The sequence below is a fragment of the Somniosus microcephalus genome, chromosome 23 (genome assembly GCF_052327205.1).
Source record: "Somniosus microcephalus isolate GS21.2 chromosome 23, FLI_Smic_1.0, whole genome shotgun sequence".
In the NCBI taxonomy this organism is placed as follows: Eukaryota; Metazoa; Chordata; class Chondrichthyes; order Squaliformes; family Somniosidae; genus Somniosus; species Somniosus microcephalus.
The window spans coordinates 28,662,125-28,680,894 of record NC_141009.1 but is presented as its reverse complement, the minus strand read 5'-3'; the positions used below and the strand labels follow the sequence as shown (position 1 = coordinate 28,680,894).

Below are 18,770 nucleotides of genomic sequence, written 5' to 3'. Positions count from 1 at the left end.
TTCTTCCGTCACTAGGAAGAGAGTTCTGTGGACCACACCTCTGGCCGACACATCCTGGGCCATCTCCCTCCACATCCTCCTCAAGGCCTGTGGCAATGGCCTCCTGCCAGTGTCTGGGAAGAGCGCAGCCCGTCGCCATTCCACGGCCGCAACCAGAGCCTCCAAAGCGTGGTCGCTGAGCGGGCGAGCGAGCTCTCTGGACCTCTGATCAGCCATGACTTCTTTTGAGTGAAGGCTGACAGCTCCTTGCAGGCCCAGTTCACAAGCAGCAATGACCAGAGTGATCAATGTGCAGCAGGATTAAACCTCTCCTTTAAGAACAGGAAGGCACCAGTCTGTCTGATTAAGGCAAGGAATTTCAGTTTAGTAAAGGTATACACTTCAGTAGATTAAACTACTTATAAATTTCTACTGGTGAAAATTATAAATGCCAACAGTTATAAATTTGAATCATATACACACATACATTTAGGAGGGATTCTTCTTCTTAGGCAGTCCCTCGGAACCAAGGATGACTTGCTTCCACATTAAAAATGAGTTCTCAGGTGACTGATGAGTCCAATGCGGGACCTACAGTCTCTGTCACAGGTGGGGCAGACAGTGGTTGAAGGGGCGGGTGGGTGGGGTGCCTGGGTTGACGTGCGCTCCTTCCGCTGTTTGCACTTGGCTTCCGCTTGCTCCTGGCGAAGAGACTCGAGGTGTTCGGCGCCTTCCCGGATGCTTCTCCTCCACTTTGTGCGGTCTTGGGCCAGGGATTCTCAGGTGTCGGTGGGGATGTTGCATTTTTTCAAGGAGGCTTTGAGGGTGTCCTTGAAACGTTTCCTCTGCCCACCTGAGGCTCTCTTGCCATGTCGGAGTTCCGAGTAGAGCGATTGTTTTGGGAGTCTCGTATCGGGCATTTGGACGCTGTCCATTGGAGCTGATCGAGCGTGGTCAAAGCTTCGATGCTGGGGATGTTGGCCTGAGCGAGAACACGGACGTTGGTGCGCCTATCCTGCCAATGAATTTGCAGGATCTTGTGCAGGCAGCGTTGGTGGTACCTCTCCAGTGCTTTGAGGTGCCTGCTGTACATGGTCCATGTCTCTGAAGCATACAGGAGGGCGAGTATCACTACTGCTCTGTAGACCATGAGCTTGGTGCTGGGTTTGAGGTCCTGGTCTTCAGACACTCTCTTCCTCAGGCGACCGAAGGCTGCACTGGCACACTGAAGGCGGTGTTGGACTTCGTCATCGACGTCTGCCCTTGTTGACAGTAGGCTCCTGAGGTTTGGAAAGTGGTCCACGTTGTCCAAGGCCTCGTCATGGATTTTGATAATCGGGGAGCAGTACTGTGTGGCGGGGGCAGGTTGGTAGAGGACCTTTGTCTTACGGATGTTTAGTGTAAGGCCCATGCTCTCGTACGCTTTGGTGAAGGTGTTAACGATGGTTTGGAGTTCGGCCTCAGAGTGAGCGCAGACGCAAACATCGTCTGCATACTGTAATTCGATGGCAATCTTACTGTAACACAACTTTATTTGGAGAAATTATATTTCTACATTTACAATATGCATGTTTAGGACAGCTAGTAGTAGTAGGTCCACGGTAGTAGGCCAGATCATCAACAACGATGAGTCAGCCTACAGGGAGGAGGTCCAGCATCTCGTGAAGTGGTGCGCCGACAACAACCTGGCCCTTAACACCAAGAAAACAAAGGAAATAATCGTGGACTTCAGGAAGTCCAAAGGCGGAAGTCACACCCCCATCCACATCAATGGGGCGGAGGTGGAAAGGGTGGCCAGCTTTAAGTTCCTCGGAGTCCACATCACGGAAGACCTCTCCTGGTCCCTCAACACCTCCTCTCTGGTGAAGAAGGCCCAGCAGCGCCTATATTTCTTGAGGAGGCTGAAGGGATGTAATCCGTCACCCCTGATCCTCTCTAACTTCTACCGCTGCACTATAGAGAGCATCCGGACAAACTGTATCACGGTATGATATGGCAGCTGTAGCTACCATGACCGGAAAGCCCTGCAGCGGGTAGTCAAAACTGCCCAACGCATTACCGGCACCCGACCATAGAGCATATATATCAGAAACGCTGCCTACGGAGGGCACGGTCCATCATCAAAGACCCTGCCCACCCCAGCCACAATCTGTTCGCCCTCCTACCATCTGGAAGACGCGACAGATGCATTCGCACCCGTACGACCAGATTTAGGAACAGCTTCTTTCCCAGGGCTGTCATCCTACTGAACTCCACAAATAAACACTAAAGCCTGCACATCTGCCAATGCACTTTATTATGGTCATATTTATGCTAATATACTGCAAGCCAAATGTATAAATGTATGTTGAATGTTTAAGTGTCCTAATCCAAATTGTACACTCTCGGGAGCCGCAAGCCTACATTTCGTTGTACAGGTAGACTACCCTTTATCCGGACTTCCGAAAACCGAAACCCTCTAAAAACCGAAGGTTTTTTCGTTCAGCGTAAGTCGTGCGTACGAACGAAAAAACCTTCGGTTTTTAGAGGGTTCCGGTTTCGGAAGTTCGGATAAAGGGTAAGTCGTGCACACGACCCCCCGCCGCGGACCCCGCCGGCCCCGACAACCGCCGACCCCCCCACGGACCCCGCCGGCCCCGACAACCGCCGACCCCCCCGCGGACCCCGCCGGCCCCAACAACTGCCGACCCCGCCAGCCCCGACCCCCCACCGCGGACCCCGCCGGCCCCGACAACCGCCGACCCCGCCAGCCCCGACAACCGCCGACCCCCCCGCGGACCCCGCCGACCCCGCCAACCACCGACCCCGCCAGCCCCGACAACCGCCGACCCCCCCGCAGACCCCGCCGGCCCCGACAACCGCCGACCCCGCCGGCCCCGACTGACTTACGCTGAGCGTCAGCGTAAGTCGTGCGCACGACCCCCCGCCGACCCCCCCCGCGGACCCCTGCCGACCCACCTTCCGAAATCCGAAATTCTCCTTTATCCGAAACTCGGCTGGTCCCGAGGTTTTCGGATAAAGGATAGTCTACCTGTACTGCACTTGTGCACTAACAATGACAATAAAAGTTGATTTGATGTTTTATTTTCACTGGTCTGGCTTTTATAAATAATGTGAGAAACTGAAACTCATTGAGAGACATGATCATTAAATTGGTTCGTTCAAAGGGGAGAATGGGAGGCAATTAGTTAACTCCATATAACATATTCAGACTGAAAAACTCTTTTTAAACTTAAAAAAATGCAAAAATTAATAATTTAGTGCTGGTTGAAAATCGATCGTTTTCTAATAGTTTGTTACCTTCTACGCAGTTCTCCGTGGCTAAGTTTTAAATGGATGCTATTCTCATTATACATTTGATGAAAGGTGGTCACTGTAATACTGCAGTCACTCCTGGCTTACACCTGCACCAGTTACCCTGAAAAATTCAACTCCTGGCTGATATCCTCTATTTTTTTTTGGTTGCTTTTTTGTAAAAATAAATACAGAATTTAACATGTTTTAAAAATATATACTAATTGACAAAATGTTTGCAGATTTACTTGCAAGTGCGTGCATGTGTACGTGCGCACTTTATTCTAAACACAGTTGACAGATACTTGGCACATTGGATCCAAAACTGGCTTAGTGGCAGAAGGTGATGGTGGAAGGTTGTTTTTGTGACTGGAACCCTGTGTCCAGTGGGGTACCGCAGGGATCAGTGCTGGGTCCCTTGCTGTTTGTGGTCTACATTAATGATTTGGATGTGAATGTAAAAGGTATGATCAGTAAGTTCGCAGATGACACGAAAATTGGTGGGGTGGTAAATAGCGAGGAGGGAAGCCTCAGGCTGCAGGACGATATAGATGGGTTGGTCAGATGGGCGGAACAGTGGCAAATGGAATTTAACCCTGAAAAGTGTGAGGTGATGCATTTTGGACGGACTAACAAGGCAAGGGAATACACAATGAATGGTAAGACCCTAGGAAAGACAGAGGATCAGAGGGACCTTGGTGTGCATGTACATAGATCCCTGGAGGCAGCAGAACAGGTGGCTAAGGTGGTTAAAAAGGCATATGGGATACTTATATTCTATGCCTCGGCTAATGAAGGCAAGAGCAGGGAAGTTATGATGGAGCTGTACAAAACGTTGGTAAAGGCCACAGCTGAAGTACTGTGTGCAGTTCTGGTTGCCACACTATAGGAAGGATGTGATTGCTTTGGAGAGGGTGCAGAGGAGATTTACCAGGATGTTACCTGGGCTGGAGCGCTTCAGCTATGAAGAAAGACTGGACAGGCTGGGGTTATTTTCCTTGGAGCAGAGAAGGCTGAGGGGGGACCTGATTGAGGTGTACAAAATTATGAGGGGCATAGATAGGGTAGATAGAAAGGAACTTTTCCCCTTAGTAGAGGGGTCAATAACAAGGGGGCATAGATTCAAGGTAAGGGGCAGGAGGTTTAGAGGGGATTTGAGGAAAAACTTTTTCACCCAGAGGGTGGTTGGAATCTGGAACTCACTGCCTGAAAGGGTGGTAGAGGCAGGAACCCTCACAACATTCAAGAAGCATTTGGATGAGCACTTGAAATGCCATAGCATACAAGGCTACGGACCAAATGCTGGAAAATGGGATTAGATTAGACAGGGCTTGATGGCCGGCGCGGACGCGATGGGCCGAAGGGCCTCTTTCTGTGCTGTATAACTCTATGACTCGATGACAAAACATCATTTTACACAATGTTTGCAGTGGAGACCTAAATATAGGCTTGTACTGTCCTGAGGGAAAGACTCTACAAAGGCATGTGATCATTCACTCCAAATACTAGTATGTTAACTCTTTGTTCCATTTATTTAACCCTTGTAGGAACAGACCAACATGCAACATCCAGAATTTGAAATTTAAACGCAAACTTATAGTAACCCAAGCACCTGGTTACATGTTTGATAGTTTCCACCCCTTCCCAATGACCCTGAATTACATTTGTATAGATGTCAAATCCTCATTAATCTATAACATTGCCTTTGTGCTTTCTGAATTACATTAAAAAAATTAAAGATTGCAATTGCACGTTCAACAGTCAAAGGACTAATGTTAACTGATTTTCTTTTAATAAACAAGAACTTTTGGTGATGGTGAGAACTCTGAATTGTAGTCTTTTACATACTCCCATATATCAACATTTTGTCTGCTTAGACTGAGTGTCAGCTTGGCTCAGTGGCAGCACTCTCGTCTCCGACTCAAAAAGTTCTTGGTTCAAGTCTCCCTCCGGGATATGAGCACATAATCTGGTGCAGCACTGCGGGAAGGTGCAGCATTGGCAGAGGTGCCATCTTTCGGATGAGACATTAACCCCGAGGTTCCATCAGGCTGTTCAGGTGGATAGAAAGGATCACGAGACACTTTTTCAAATGCCCGTCAGCATCTGTGAAGAAACAGACAAGTTGGCCTTTTAGGTGTTAACTTGCCTGTTTGCTCCACAGATGCTGAAGGATCACCTGAGCATTTCAGCATTTTCTATTTTTGAATCAGATTTCCAGAATTAGCAGGTTTTTTTGCATTTTATTCACACTTTTTCAAAGACCTGTCTGTATACATATTGGCCGCCACATTTGCCGACACAATAGTAACTACACTTCAAAAGTAATTGACTGGTTGTGAAGCACATGGGCATATCCGGGACATGTGAAAGACACGATAAATGGAAGTCCTTCCTCTTTTACATTGGGCCTCAATGTCGACACTCAGCTGGCCAGGCAGTGACAGTGAAGATTGGGAGGATAAGGAGAAAAGGAGAAGAGTACAAGATGTCCAGAGGCCTGGTGGGACGCCAGCTGCAGTTTGTGGAGGTGGGGTGGATGGTGTGGACAAATTAATGGGCAAGTCTGATTTTTTTTTTGTAAATCTTTTGTGCATTTGCTATGTGATAAATGTTCCTTTCGGCAATACGGTGTACTGGGCGAAGAGCTGTCATGTTAGTGGCATCTCAGTAATGTCATTATACTTGTGATGAAATAACACTGTGTTCTGGATTGTCTGTTGTTGTACTTGTTAATGTCTGTAAATGTTTTACAGGTGTAACCACTAATGTTCCTCCCTAGCTCCGCCTTTATGGATCCTCCTGATTGGTGAGAGTCTTATTTATAAGAGCTGGGATTTACTCATAAGGGCTGGGTCGGTGATGAATGATGGTTGCCCTGTGTTAACTTGATGCCAAGATTCTTACTTAATAAAAGCCTTTAGTTTTAAGTTGTAACCTCATGGATTCAGGCAGTTATTTGACACATCAATACTGGACTGGGATCAGGAAGATCTTTTTTGGTAAAATGCAAAAGAAAATTGAATGTTGTTGTATTTACATTGCAATTCACACTACTGAAAATCATTCCACATTTATAGCGAAAGGTACAACAGGCAAATTCTTTCACCTCTCCAACAATTAAAATTATTTGTATTTCATTGTAATAATGTACAACTACAACTACATCTTTAATGTAGAAAAGCACTTCATGGAGGCATAAGGAGGATGATCAAAAGCTTAGTGAAGGTGGAGGGTTTTGGGGAGGGCATTCAAGGAGAGGAAATTGGTGAGGCAGAGAGATTTGGGAAGGGATTTCCAGAGCTACCAATGATGGGGGTTGCACAAGAGGCCGGGCAGAGAGTTCAGGGGAGGTGGTTTAGAGCTGGAGGAGATAAAGGGGGAGGCAAAGCTTTAAAACACAAGAATGAGAATTTTAAAATGAGTTGTTGGGGGGGGGGGGGGGGGGGAGAGGAGGAGGTCAGCCAGGACAGTAGGGATGGGCAAACAGGATGTTGTGGAGGATAGGATATGCACAGTAGGGTTTGGGATTGGCTGGAGCTTATGGAGGCTAGACGATGGGAGCCCACCCATGTACTTAGCATTATTCTTAGCTCTCAATTAAGGAATTAGCTAAGCCATTGTTGGTGACAGTAGCATGTAAAAGAGAGTACTAATTATAAATGGATACAGTCTGTCAATTATCACTTTGAACCATATTCAGTGGCTAGTTGCCAGGTTGGATGGGTAGGCAGGCCAATACTGGCATAGACATAGCTCTTTAGCTCTTTACATTTCACTGGTTAGTAACCTGACTCTTAATTTGACCAAAAATAAATACAAAATACAATAAACAGTTTAAAGATTCATCTTTTAATTGGAGAGTGACTAGCATTGTCCACCCAATAAAGAAAAATAACTCTATAAATGTGAATCCTCAAATTACTGCAGCACCTTATTGTCCTACATTACAACTGTGACTACACGTCAAAAAAAAGCACTTAATTGGCTGTAAAGCACTTTGGCAAGTCCTGAGGACGTGCAAGGCGCTATATAAATGCAAGTCTTTCTTTTTTCTTTTTACTGCTATGTTGCAACATAAAGTGGTAGAAAACAGGTTGCTCATGCAGTTATAATGGCCCAGAAATTCGGGTCCCAACGCGTGAGTACGCACGGGGTACTCACGCGTAGACCCAACGAAAGTGCCGGTTTCGTGCATGCACTGCACATGCGTGGGAAACCGGCACTTCCGTTCCCCTGAAAGTAGTTGTTCAGTGGTCGAACGTGTGCGCCGGAGAGGCAGCGCATGCGCATTGAACTTACGTTTTTTTTGCAGGTTTCTCCGGGAGGGTAAGTCTCTAGGAGTTACACTTTTAAAAAGCAGGCACAAGGCCTGCTTTTAACAAGGGAAGTGGTGAATTCATTAAAATTAAAACATTTTTTCCACAGGTTTATTATTTTTTATAAACTTTAAAGAAAGTTAAGTTTATTTTTAGCCCCGTTAGAAAATGTAATTATTTTTTCAAAAATTTAAATTAGTTTAAAATAGTTATTTCATGTAATTTATAGTTATTTTAAAAATGTGATGTTTTTAAAATTTATTTGAAGTTTTAGTGATGTTTTGGGGCTTATAGTATTTATAGGTTTGACAGTTCTTCCTGTCAAACTTATGAATGAAGCATTCCCTGCTACCATTGGCTCTCCATGGCCCACGTGATCCGAGGGGACGCATCGAACTAACTGCGCCCCTGGGATACGCAAGCACTGCGCGCCGGCAGTTGAAGGAGGCCCAGGATCGGAATCCCACGCGGGCCCACAGCACAATGGCCGGCGCGCTAGCTAAGTGCAGGTCGGAGGCTTGCACCCGCGCGAAGCCCCCGACCCGAATTTCTGGGCCATTAACTGCTGTCAAGTCCATCTGGGATGATATTGGGCAACAGCAAAGTCTTTCCTGGGAAGAGAGAACTGGAGGGAAAGCCTAATCTTCTAGCAACCAGTTTAGAACATCATAGACAGAGGTCTGGATGCAGGTCACCCAGCTGCCCGAAAACTGATAAATTACTCAACTCCAAGCTAACACCATACTAATGCCAAGCCTCAGTATCGGAACCTTAAAAAAAAAAACAGCAGAGAACCATTATGACCAAGATTAACATTCTCTTATTTTTGCATTTCTAAACATAAGCAATTAATTCCAATATCATCAGCAAGGGAAATGGCGGGGAGAAGAAGCCTGCTATTTCAAGGAAACTGAATTAACAGAAACAGCTATACAGTTATGAACAAAATAATGTTACAATGGTATTGTCATTTCAACATGTCTGTTATTTCAGTTCCCTCATACTGCAGATCTCAGTAAGTAAAAATACCTGCAACAAGTAAGGCTTCTTTAAAAGATTTTTTATTCAAGGTATGTAACTCATCTTAAAACAAAATGTCTTCATTAAAAGACATCATCACATAACTAAATGCGAAGTGCATGTGTACGGTAGGATAATGTTCATTCAAATCCACATATATGCGAAGCAGATTACAGTGAAAAAAATTTTCAGTATTCTACCAATGGTTTTTGTATAAAAGAAAGACTTGCATTTATATAGCACCTTTCATGACCACCAGACATCCCAAAGCGCTTTACACCCAATGAAATACTCCCCCACCACCCCCCTCCAGTGTAGTCACTGTTGTAATGCAGGAAATGTGGCAACCAATTTGCACATAGCAAGCTCCCACAAACAGCAATGTGATAATGACCAGATAATCTGCTTTTAGTAATGTTTATTGAGGGATAAATATTGGCTAGGACACCAGGGATAACTCTTCTTCGAAATAATGCCATAGGATCTCTTATGTCCACCTGAGAGAACAGACGGGGCCTCGGTTTAATGTCTCATCCGAAAGACAATGCAGCACTCCCTCAGTACTGCACTGGAGTGTCAGCCTAGATTTTGTGCTCAAGTCTCTGGAGTGGGACTTGAACCCACATCCTTCTGCCTCATTTTCTTTGCTGCCAACAGCAGCTCTAAAGTCAGCAGCAAAATCAACAAAGTGCACAAGGCAATGCTAGTATTATGAGCCGAAGTATCCATAATAGTGCAACCTCTGGCACCAATGTAAATCCAAACAGTGTTAAAATGGAGGCACCCATCTTTTTGGCTCCAGGGTCCTATGTGTTTCAAGCACTGACACCTGCTCATACAGGCAAAGTGGTTTTGCTGTTGCAGGCCTTTGTGAACAGTACAAGTGGCCTCCGAGCACTGGGGTTAAGGGGGGAGTAAAAATATCAGCTCGAGTTCTTGTCCTTCATCATTATCCAGCAACGTGCTAGAAATGCACATTTATGGGTCCTGAGAGAACCGGGTCAGGCTCAGCCATGATTCCCCCTGTGGTTAAATGGCTGACGGTCACTCACTGTCTAGGCTCACTCATGAAAGCTGGCCACTTGGGTAAGGGCAGCGCTCAGCATTGGTGGAGCTGTACCTCAGCCAGAATCAATGTTGTCAGGACAGGAGGAAATGAAATAAACGACGAAATAATTTACAGCACTGTTGGTGAAGTAGTGGTTCCAGTGGCAGCAGCGTTGTAAGGCAAGTACGACATTAAATAACTCATGACAATTTACATCAGGTACAGATCCATAGCCTGCAGACATCAAACCTTTTAAATCCAATTATGTAGGTGTTGAGTGAGAACACAAGTGTGGCAACTTCAAATCAACCCACAAATTCGGTGCTGCCTGAAGTCTCACATTGTGGATCAAAGTCTGGCTTAGGTGTCAGACCTGGCATTTGTTTATACAGTCTAAATCCCTGGCGCTGACCAAACACTCCCTCATCTTGTTGTGGCACAGCCATCTTTATAGTGGCCTCCCTGCGTTTTTTTTTTTGGAGGTGCAAAATTTTAAAAAGACAGCTTTTCTAACAGTGGCCCCATTGACCAGACTTTCTATATTAATTGTGTTTTTTGCTGAAATAAGAACAGCAAGTGAACCACGTGTTGTCAAGCACACAGGACATTACTCAAAGGTTGTCACTCGGCAGTCTTTAGGCCTGTAAAAAAGGCATAAAACCAATAAGTTTGTAAATTACTAATACTTATTAGTCAAATGAATGTGTAGTTGTTAGCTGCACTGAAGTGTGCCAACGTGACCAGACCCAACGTGCTTTCTCATTCACATCAATGCTATTTTGAATTGGGTCTGTAGTGATGGTCATTTATAATACGGTTCATCTGTCCCTACCTCGCCTCCATTTCTGCTAGAACTCTCATCATACTTGCTTAGGCAGTGAGTTTTAGTGTCCTCCAGGCTCCGCTTGTTTGACTTGCTCATCATCTGCATCCCGAGCTCTTTCCTACATAAAATCCAAATTGTACAATACTCCACCACCCACATCCTATCCTGTACAGATACACTGATTTCAAAATACTCATCCGTATTTCCAAATCCCCTCTTGACCTCACCTACCTTACCTCTGCAAATTTCTCCAGCCCTACATCCCAGCTCACAGCCTCCACTCTTGCAATTGAAGTCAATTGTGCATTCATCTTTCCATTTCACCATTGGTTGTTGAGTATGCAGCAATCACAGCCCTGAACTCTGGAATTCTCGGCGTTACCACATCTCTCCCTGCCTTCAACAGCCTCCCCAACACCCATCTCTTTGATCACGACTTCAGTCGCCTCCCCTGATTTTTTTTCTGACTACTTGCTTGGTCTCCACACCCTCACCCTTCCCCCACCCCTGCTTTTTTGAAGCCCTGTGGTAATCTAATTGCATTAAAACCACTAAGTAAGTGCAAGTTGGCATTCTGTAAGAAACAGAAGCACCTGTTACTAAAACTATTCTAAAACTCTCGGAACAGATCTGCAGAAATTTGAAAAGTTCTCACTCACGCAACAACACAGTCCTGTTTCTGCTGAAGTGGAGATAAGCACGCCGCCTCAGTTTCCTTTGATTTCTCTTTACCATCAATAATTTATACCTGGAAATTAATGAGAGGAAAGGGCTAGGAGAATGTCAGGATAAAAATAGTACTGGAATAGGAAGGTAGGTTTACAAAAGAAAAGGTGACTGAAAATGCTCCCGTATTAATTGTGTCGAGTTTACTCATCTAGGCTCGGTCATGTTGGGGCCGATGAAGGAAAAAGGTATTTGAAACATCAAATAATAAAAAAAGTTAGGATAGGAGAGTGTCAAATAAAAAAATGGGGAAAGAACGAAAATGAAAAGGGCATTGCAAAGTGAACACTACCAAGATGTTTCTTTATGTAAATGGTATTTTAGATATTTAATTTGTAGTTTACAGGTAAAACTGCAATAGCAAAACTATTACAAAAGCAAAATACTGCAGATGCTGGAAATCTGAAATAAGAACAGAAACTGCTGGCAATACTCAGCAGGTCGGGCAGCATCTGTGGAGAGAGAAACAGAGTTAATGTTTCAGGTCGATGACTCTGGCGCCAGTTCTGACAAAGGGTCGTCGACCTGAAACGTTAACTCGGTTTCTCTCTCCACAGATGCTGCCTGACCTGCTGAGTGTTTACAGCATTTTCTGTTTTTATAGCAAAACTATTCCTGTGTCAGTAGCTTTAGTACTTGTAATGAAATCTGTTTCTCTTGCCTGTGTTCGTTTTGCACTCATGTATATTACCCTCCCCCACACGGTGTATAGTTTCACTTCCTCTTCCCTGACTAACCTGGAAGGTTCCAGGTCTTGGCTCTTGGCTCCACCCCTGACCTCTCTTACTTAAAGATCCCAGGATCTGTATGACTCATTCCTGTGAGCCAGTCAGTGTGTTGAGATGTTAGCTCTGATCTTAGTGATTAAAAGCCAACTTGTTAAAGTCTATAACTTCTAGTTTTGTGGTTATTGAAGGCACATCAGTACTGTAATATTTTCAGTGTCACAGTGCATAGGCTGAAAGCACACAAAACTGGGTTGCCTCGGAGACTTTCCCTGAATGTGCCAGCAGCCGAAGGATTGGGTTTACTGGTTGACAAGAGTCAACTGCAATGCACATCAACTAACTTACAACTCTTCTCTATTTAACACAGAAATAAACCTAACTACTTGAAAATATAGCCTGAGTAAATTATTTCCATCAATATACTGATGGTAGCTCTTAAGTTATTGCTTTAACCTCACTCTCAGTTTTGGCCATTTTTACAATTTCGTCTTGCTTTTTCATTGGGTTCTTTATTTGATTTTTAATTCCATCACCTCTGTGGTTTTTATTCAGTTGATAGAGTTATTTTTTCTAATAATTGAGGTTTTTTTTACTGAAATCAAATCATTCCTCAATCATCTAGGATGTCCGGAAATGACTTCTACCTACAGCACGGCATGTGGAATATGTGATACCAGTTATTAATTATGGCCTTGCATGTCCCCATTAAAGTTCATTTCCATTGTTACAATAAGCAATCTAACAGTTAATTTAGCCAGAATTCCCTGTCTAAGCATGAGCCATGCCTGCAACCACTCTCCAAAAAGATTAGATTTGATTATTTTTGTACAACAGCCATAATAGAATTTCTTTAACTGCTCCAATGCAACTATTTCAACAGTTGACTACTTGAACATTACCAATTGGATAACACGATGAAAACAGCAAGTTGCATTCCTGAAACTGGCTATGTACTCTCATTACACCTGTCCACAGAAAACTTGCAATGTTGAAACCTCTTGCAGTCCACAGTTGAACCTGAATTTTGTGCATTCTCCGACACTTCATTTCCCATCCCCCTGTACCTAAAGAAGTGTAACTGAAATATTGAAGGAACAGAGAGCCAGAATGCTTTACGATCTGCTTTCCATTAAACTAGGCATCATAGCCCACTCCTTCTTATAGTGCATGTAACCAAATGTTTGTGTTTAGAATTTCACTCATCAGGTAGCAATTTTATCATAAACATGAATGTTATTCCATTCAGGCATGATAAATGAGTTAGGGCACTGGACAACCCCTCCACCTTGCCTTCCCCACCCCCAAACCTCAGTGGAGTTTCATTTATCAGAGTCCACTATAAGAAAGTTTCACTTTACTGGAAGTTTGCCTGTGATGCTGCATGCTGGTGCTTAACACCACTCAAGAGAAAAAAAATGTTCTCTCCTCCCCTCTTTCAGTCTCACCATACTTTGCTCCAGCAGTTGGGTGGCCATTCTAAGGTTGCCCTTTTGCACTGTAACTAGCCAACTAGGTTTTTCTCGCTCGTGGACACCACTCTAATTTTCCTATCCTTTCTGTTTGTAGGGACACCTGGAACTCAGCAGTATTAGGAAACTAAACCTGCATTCCAACATGGTTTTTAATTCCTTTAGTATTGAAGTGGTGGGCTCGCTGCATTAACTAACTTGTATATTGTTCTTCTCTTCTAAAATATATTTAGCCCATTGTAATATTCTAATACAAAGGAAACAATTAAGTGGATCAAGCAAATCTTTACTTATCAGATATTGGCTGAGAGCCAATTGCAGGTGAAAATATTGAGCACACAAAAATCCTTTCATAATCCAGCTATGATTCAGAAACAATACTGCAGACAATCTTTCTTCCCCATATCTCCTGAAGACAGTGATTCACTTCCATGCGTGCTGGAGGCCCTCTGGTGCTTCATTCCAGGTGACTTTTTTCCATAAGTGAGCCTTAACCATGAGCTTCAGTGTGCTATTCTACATAAAAGGCATCGCAGTTGAGCCTAATCCCATCCTCATCCATCCATACACACATTCCAGCTGTGGTTACGGAATAGCAATCAGAGCAGGAACTAGAGCGAGCCAGAACTTTCAGTTATCTTCCCAAACCCTTTCATTGTGCTGTATCCCTCCCCACGGAGGAAAAGCCTCCTTAAAACTTACTACTTCAAATACAATTTCAACCACTTCCCTAATTCTAATCCTACTCATGCAGGGGTCAACCCTAAACTGTGAAGCAACTGGAGATGTTTTTGCCATGTTCAAAGCACTATATAAATGTAAGTTACTGTTGAACTATGGGAAAGAGGAGGGGAAAATGAGCCACAGAGACCAAATCCAATTGTAGTGCCTCCACCCTTGCATCAGCCAAGATCAACTAACTCAGCCTAGACCAGGGATTGAACCTGGGATTTTTATCTGTACGGCTGAGTCATACACCACGTGATTCATTTACCTGCTGAAACACTCGAGGCAAACATTCCAATATGGTTTTAACTCTGCATCCTTCTGGTGAGTGCTTTGGTTTAATTGACTTTTTGGGAGCTTGGGATAAGATTTTTATTTGCTTGGCAGCCCACTGAAAACAATGGCTTGGTCTGTGCGCATGCAAATGTCATCCTTTGTGGGGAGACACTGTTAATCAACTGGATGGGATGCATAAGAGATTATGATTAATAATGCTGATGGGTTATTTTTCAAAATGTAGAGCTATAATTAGGCATTACACTTTATCCTAATGATTGTGACCCCAAGTTTAATTTTTAAAAATTAAAAGCCTGTTTAGACTATCATTCTCATGACTTGCGTTACATTTAAAAAAATATTTTTATTCATTTAAACATTAAAATCAGTCCTTCTTTATACTTTTCAATATTGAAAATTTTATTCATCCAGGCAAAGTTTCAAAAAGAACAGATACTGTATGGCCCGCCAACTTTTCTCCCACCCATTTTTTTAGAACAGCAATTTAGTTTCAAATCAATTTTAAAATAATATACTGCACCAAACGGTTATATTTCCCCAAATAAGAGCGCAGCTTTAAGTTATGTATTTAACTGCCATACATCATAATGTTATTGCTGTAAATATACGCACACAAATAAGGGAATAGATTCTACTCTCAATAATTATAAGCAAGGTTTCTACAATGCGGAAAAGCTCATTTGTTACATCATCTCTTTGTATCAAACAGCTTATTTACATTTCAGATTACATTTTTCATGAAACACTGAGATCTATCAGCGCTAAGAGTCTGAAATAATGAGGGAGAAAGACTTTTAATAACACATCAGGTCTGCATTACTTCCGTGTCAAAAAGAAAGGTTTCTTCTATAGTGATGGCTCATTTATTCTGCCCATAAATGAGAAGCAAAGATGAAACTGATGAACTTTTACTGCCCATTTGTCTTTAGCAGACAATTAAGACTGAGGAGATCAAAATGGATTATCATACCATGCAGACAACCAGCCTAGCAGTCATACATCTCCGAGGCCACAGATTTGTGACTCCCTTTCATCCCTCCCCTTTCTTCTTATGCTTTTTCCTCTCTAAAGGCAGCAATAGCTTTGTGGCTCAAGGGAAGCCAAAAGCCTGGCCATCATTAGTCAGTCACAGATGCCGATCTAACGTGTTTTTTCTGTTTCTAAAGGATCGAGCCACAATAATTTGTGACAGAGTCCCCCGCAGAAGTATAAAGACCTTCAGGAATAAAATTTCACTGGTAGTAGCAGCACCAACAGAAGCCTCTGATCCACTGCAATGACTACAGTACATCTGAAATTTATTTTACCCACAAACAAGCAGACGCATTCATATTTGGTAGTCTTCTTTTCAAGCATTACTTTAAAAAAAATCATTTTTCTTTTGACAGTTACAAGGACGTGAGTCAGTGTAAAGTTTACTTCTATCAGACAAACCAGCAAATAGGCTCTTCTCGCTGACAAGAAGGCCACCATTTTCCAATTAAGTGCAAAACTACAACAAACATTTGTACAAAGAAGGACAAGACTTAAATGGCAAATGTGCTATACATCTTTATTGAGGTGTATGCAAATTATTGGAGCAATTAATTCAGAAATACATTAAACAGAAATCCTTTGTGTAAACACCAAAAACATGAAGAAAACAACAATGGAGCTTCTTTTTGTAAAAAAAAAGCAGCATCTTCCAGATTTGCTAATTAATAAAGACTTTATGTGCCCGAGCTGATTTACAGAATAGCAATCACGATGAGAGTTTCAGATGACATCATATGGTCAAACAAGCTCAAGGAGTTTAAAGCCACTGTCTAAACCACCAGATGAGAAATCACTCCCATGGATCCATTATTTTTTATGATTTAACAGCACTGTGGTGCTGATGGGACAATTTTATTGCTGATGCCAAGCTCCATGGCAGACATCACAAACAGCTGTTTTTTTCTTAAATTTGTCAAATTGTAAAAATGATTTTTTTTTTTTTTTTTTAAGTTCATACAATATCTGTTTTATGCCTATAAATGTTACTGTTGCAGTAAATGATCTAACGTTACTAATGTTAATTTAATTATTGAGAAAGGTTTGTTAAAGGTGAAATATAACAAGTCACAATTATGATCAGATAAACTTAGATTTCCCCCTCCCCATAAACTTATTTTGTTCACTTCTTCTAAAGTCCACCTGCAAAATGCATCTTTTCCTGGTCAAGAAAGTATGCAGGCATCCTGCTCCCTGGCCTCTCTAAATGAAGCTCTACAATTCACTTGTTAAGAGGTGTCGGAGATTGGTGAATTGTACTCCCTTTCTATGATGGGACATTAATGTATGGTACCTCACCACCGTTAGGGAGGGCAGAATACAGATGCGCCTGTGCCCCACCACACTTTATGGTACACAGCAGAGCTTATACTTGGATTTTATAAGCCTGTTTAAGACGACTTTACAAAAGAATCAAGTTTTCATTAGGAAAGCAGTAACTGAGAATTAATAGATTCAAGGGGATAAGTAAGAGTTAACAGAGTTTTCTATCTACATACATTTTAAGACTTTAGTCCACTGAGTATTTTGCAATGAATAAATTTATAAGACAATATGACTTTAGCAAAATATATTATAAAACCAAAAGCTGAGCACAAAATGTTCTTTTGGAAGAACATAATAAACATGGAAGCTCAAATACTGTCTCATTGCTTAAAATGTTCCAGCTCCCCAATAGTTAAATGGGAAGACACGCCACTTGTTACAAGTAATGAGTCACGCAGACCAGAAAAGTCCGAAATCCAACCCCAAGTTAGCTGGTCTAAGGCAGGTTGTGGTAGGAACGCTACTGTTGTCCTCTGCACCCCTGAGCTAGGACTGACTCCCACTAGACAGAGTGTACTGGAGGAGGGCAGACGTAGCTGAACGTCCCCCTCAATCCCTTTCTTGTCTCACACATGAAGAACGGCCACTTTGCGAAGGTGCCACAAGACTGCTGGCACCCACAGAACTGTATTCCAACAAGAGACAGCACCTTCACCAGAAGGGTCAAGGAGGTTTGATTGTGGGGAGGGGGATGTGGAGGGAGAACTTCTGAATGTAAAGTTATTTAATATTTTCAATATCTATAATAAAACTAATTATGAATAAATGTTTATAATATAGGACAGTGATCTAGATCTCGCCCATTCTATCAGAGGACGGCATCGAGTTGAGCTCAGGCCATTCACACAAGGACAGTGGCGGATCAAAGGACAAGAAACTCAGGCGGCTCTCACGCGCCTCCTAGCAGTCATCACAAAAATATCCTAACGCAGAGCAGATCCGCAGTCCACTCTGTGTTGGAGCTCTAGGGGAGGAAGAGGAAAATATATAAAGATTTATCACATTTTCTCAAGTTTCAAAGATACTTTGCTTGAGAAACATTTTGCAGTAAACTTACATCTTTATACACTTAACATCACAATAGGATAGTGTATACAATAAACAGCATACAGTATTTTCAAAACTGCCATCAAGAGAACTGGTTAGAGAGAAACTGTACTACAGCAAGCTACACGATCATGTATTAGGCCTTCATAAATTTCACAGTGGCATTGTTTGCATCACGTCACTGATGCTCTTTTACTTTGAACTTCCAATTTGTCATTTAAACAGCTATTTGCCAGATAACAGGCACAAGGAAAACTTAAAAAACGTATTTCATCTGTTGTTCATATATATTGGCATGTGCTTTACTTCACAGAATTGCTTTGAAAAATTACCATGCTGGGTTACAAATTTTGCCTCCTACTGTATATCTTTTCAAACTGTCAATGTCATCATCATCTTCATCAGTGGCTCTTAATTATCACCCCCATCTCTTCCCCAAAAAATTCATTTGTCTCCTTCATTAAACTGAACAGCAGTGATATCTTGAGTGACTCTGAAATAAATTTTGCCATGTAAAAAAAGTTAATTACGCATTCCAAACCTGGTCGCTGTAGTCCTCAGGGAATTGCCTCCGCACCTCAGGATCTGTAAATAATTGACAGATAATATTAATTGGCTTTGGATTAGCGAGCAAGCAGAGTATCACACATTAATATTTGATCAGAAGATGATAGGGACCTGGCAGGGGATCCAAGGGGCAGCTGAGGCTGTTATGTTGATTAGGGCCAGTGAGAACTGTTCAAGGCTTTCCCCTTTTCCCTCCTCCAGTTAGGAAAAAAAGGAGAATATTTGGCGCACCCTTTAGCTTCAAGACAGTTTTCTACCCTAACCTCCTACTAGCTGCAAATTGCCATCTAGATGTGTTGCCAGAATATCAGAAGGTCTTTCAAATTCCAGAGAGCCTGCTTTGATTGTGATTTTATTAGCTACCTA

The 18,770-nt window shown here is 42.8% G+C and overlaps 1 protein-coding gene across 5 annotated transcripts in view; it reads right to left on the bottom strand.

Annotated features, from left to right (window-relative positions):
• dennd1a (DENN/MADD domain containing 1A) overlaps positions 1 to 18,770 on the bottom strand; it is a 517,876-nt gene that overhangs the window by 368,577 nt on the left and 130,529 nt on the right. For all 5 annotated transcript variants that reach the window (XM_085965678.1, XM_085965676.1, XM_085965677.1 and 2 more), the window contains exon 3: positions 18,379 to 18,422. In XM_085965678.1, coding sequence (XP_085821804.1) covers positions 18,379 to 18,422 — 44 coding nt within the window. The remainder of the gene's footprint in view (positions 1 to 18,378; positions 18,423 to 18,770) is intronic.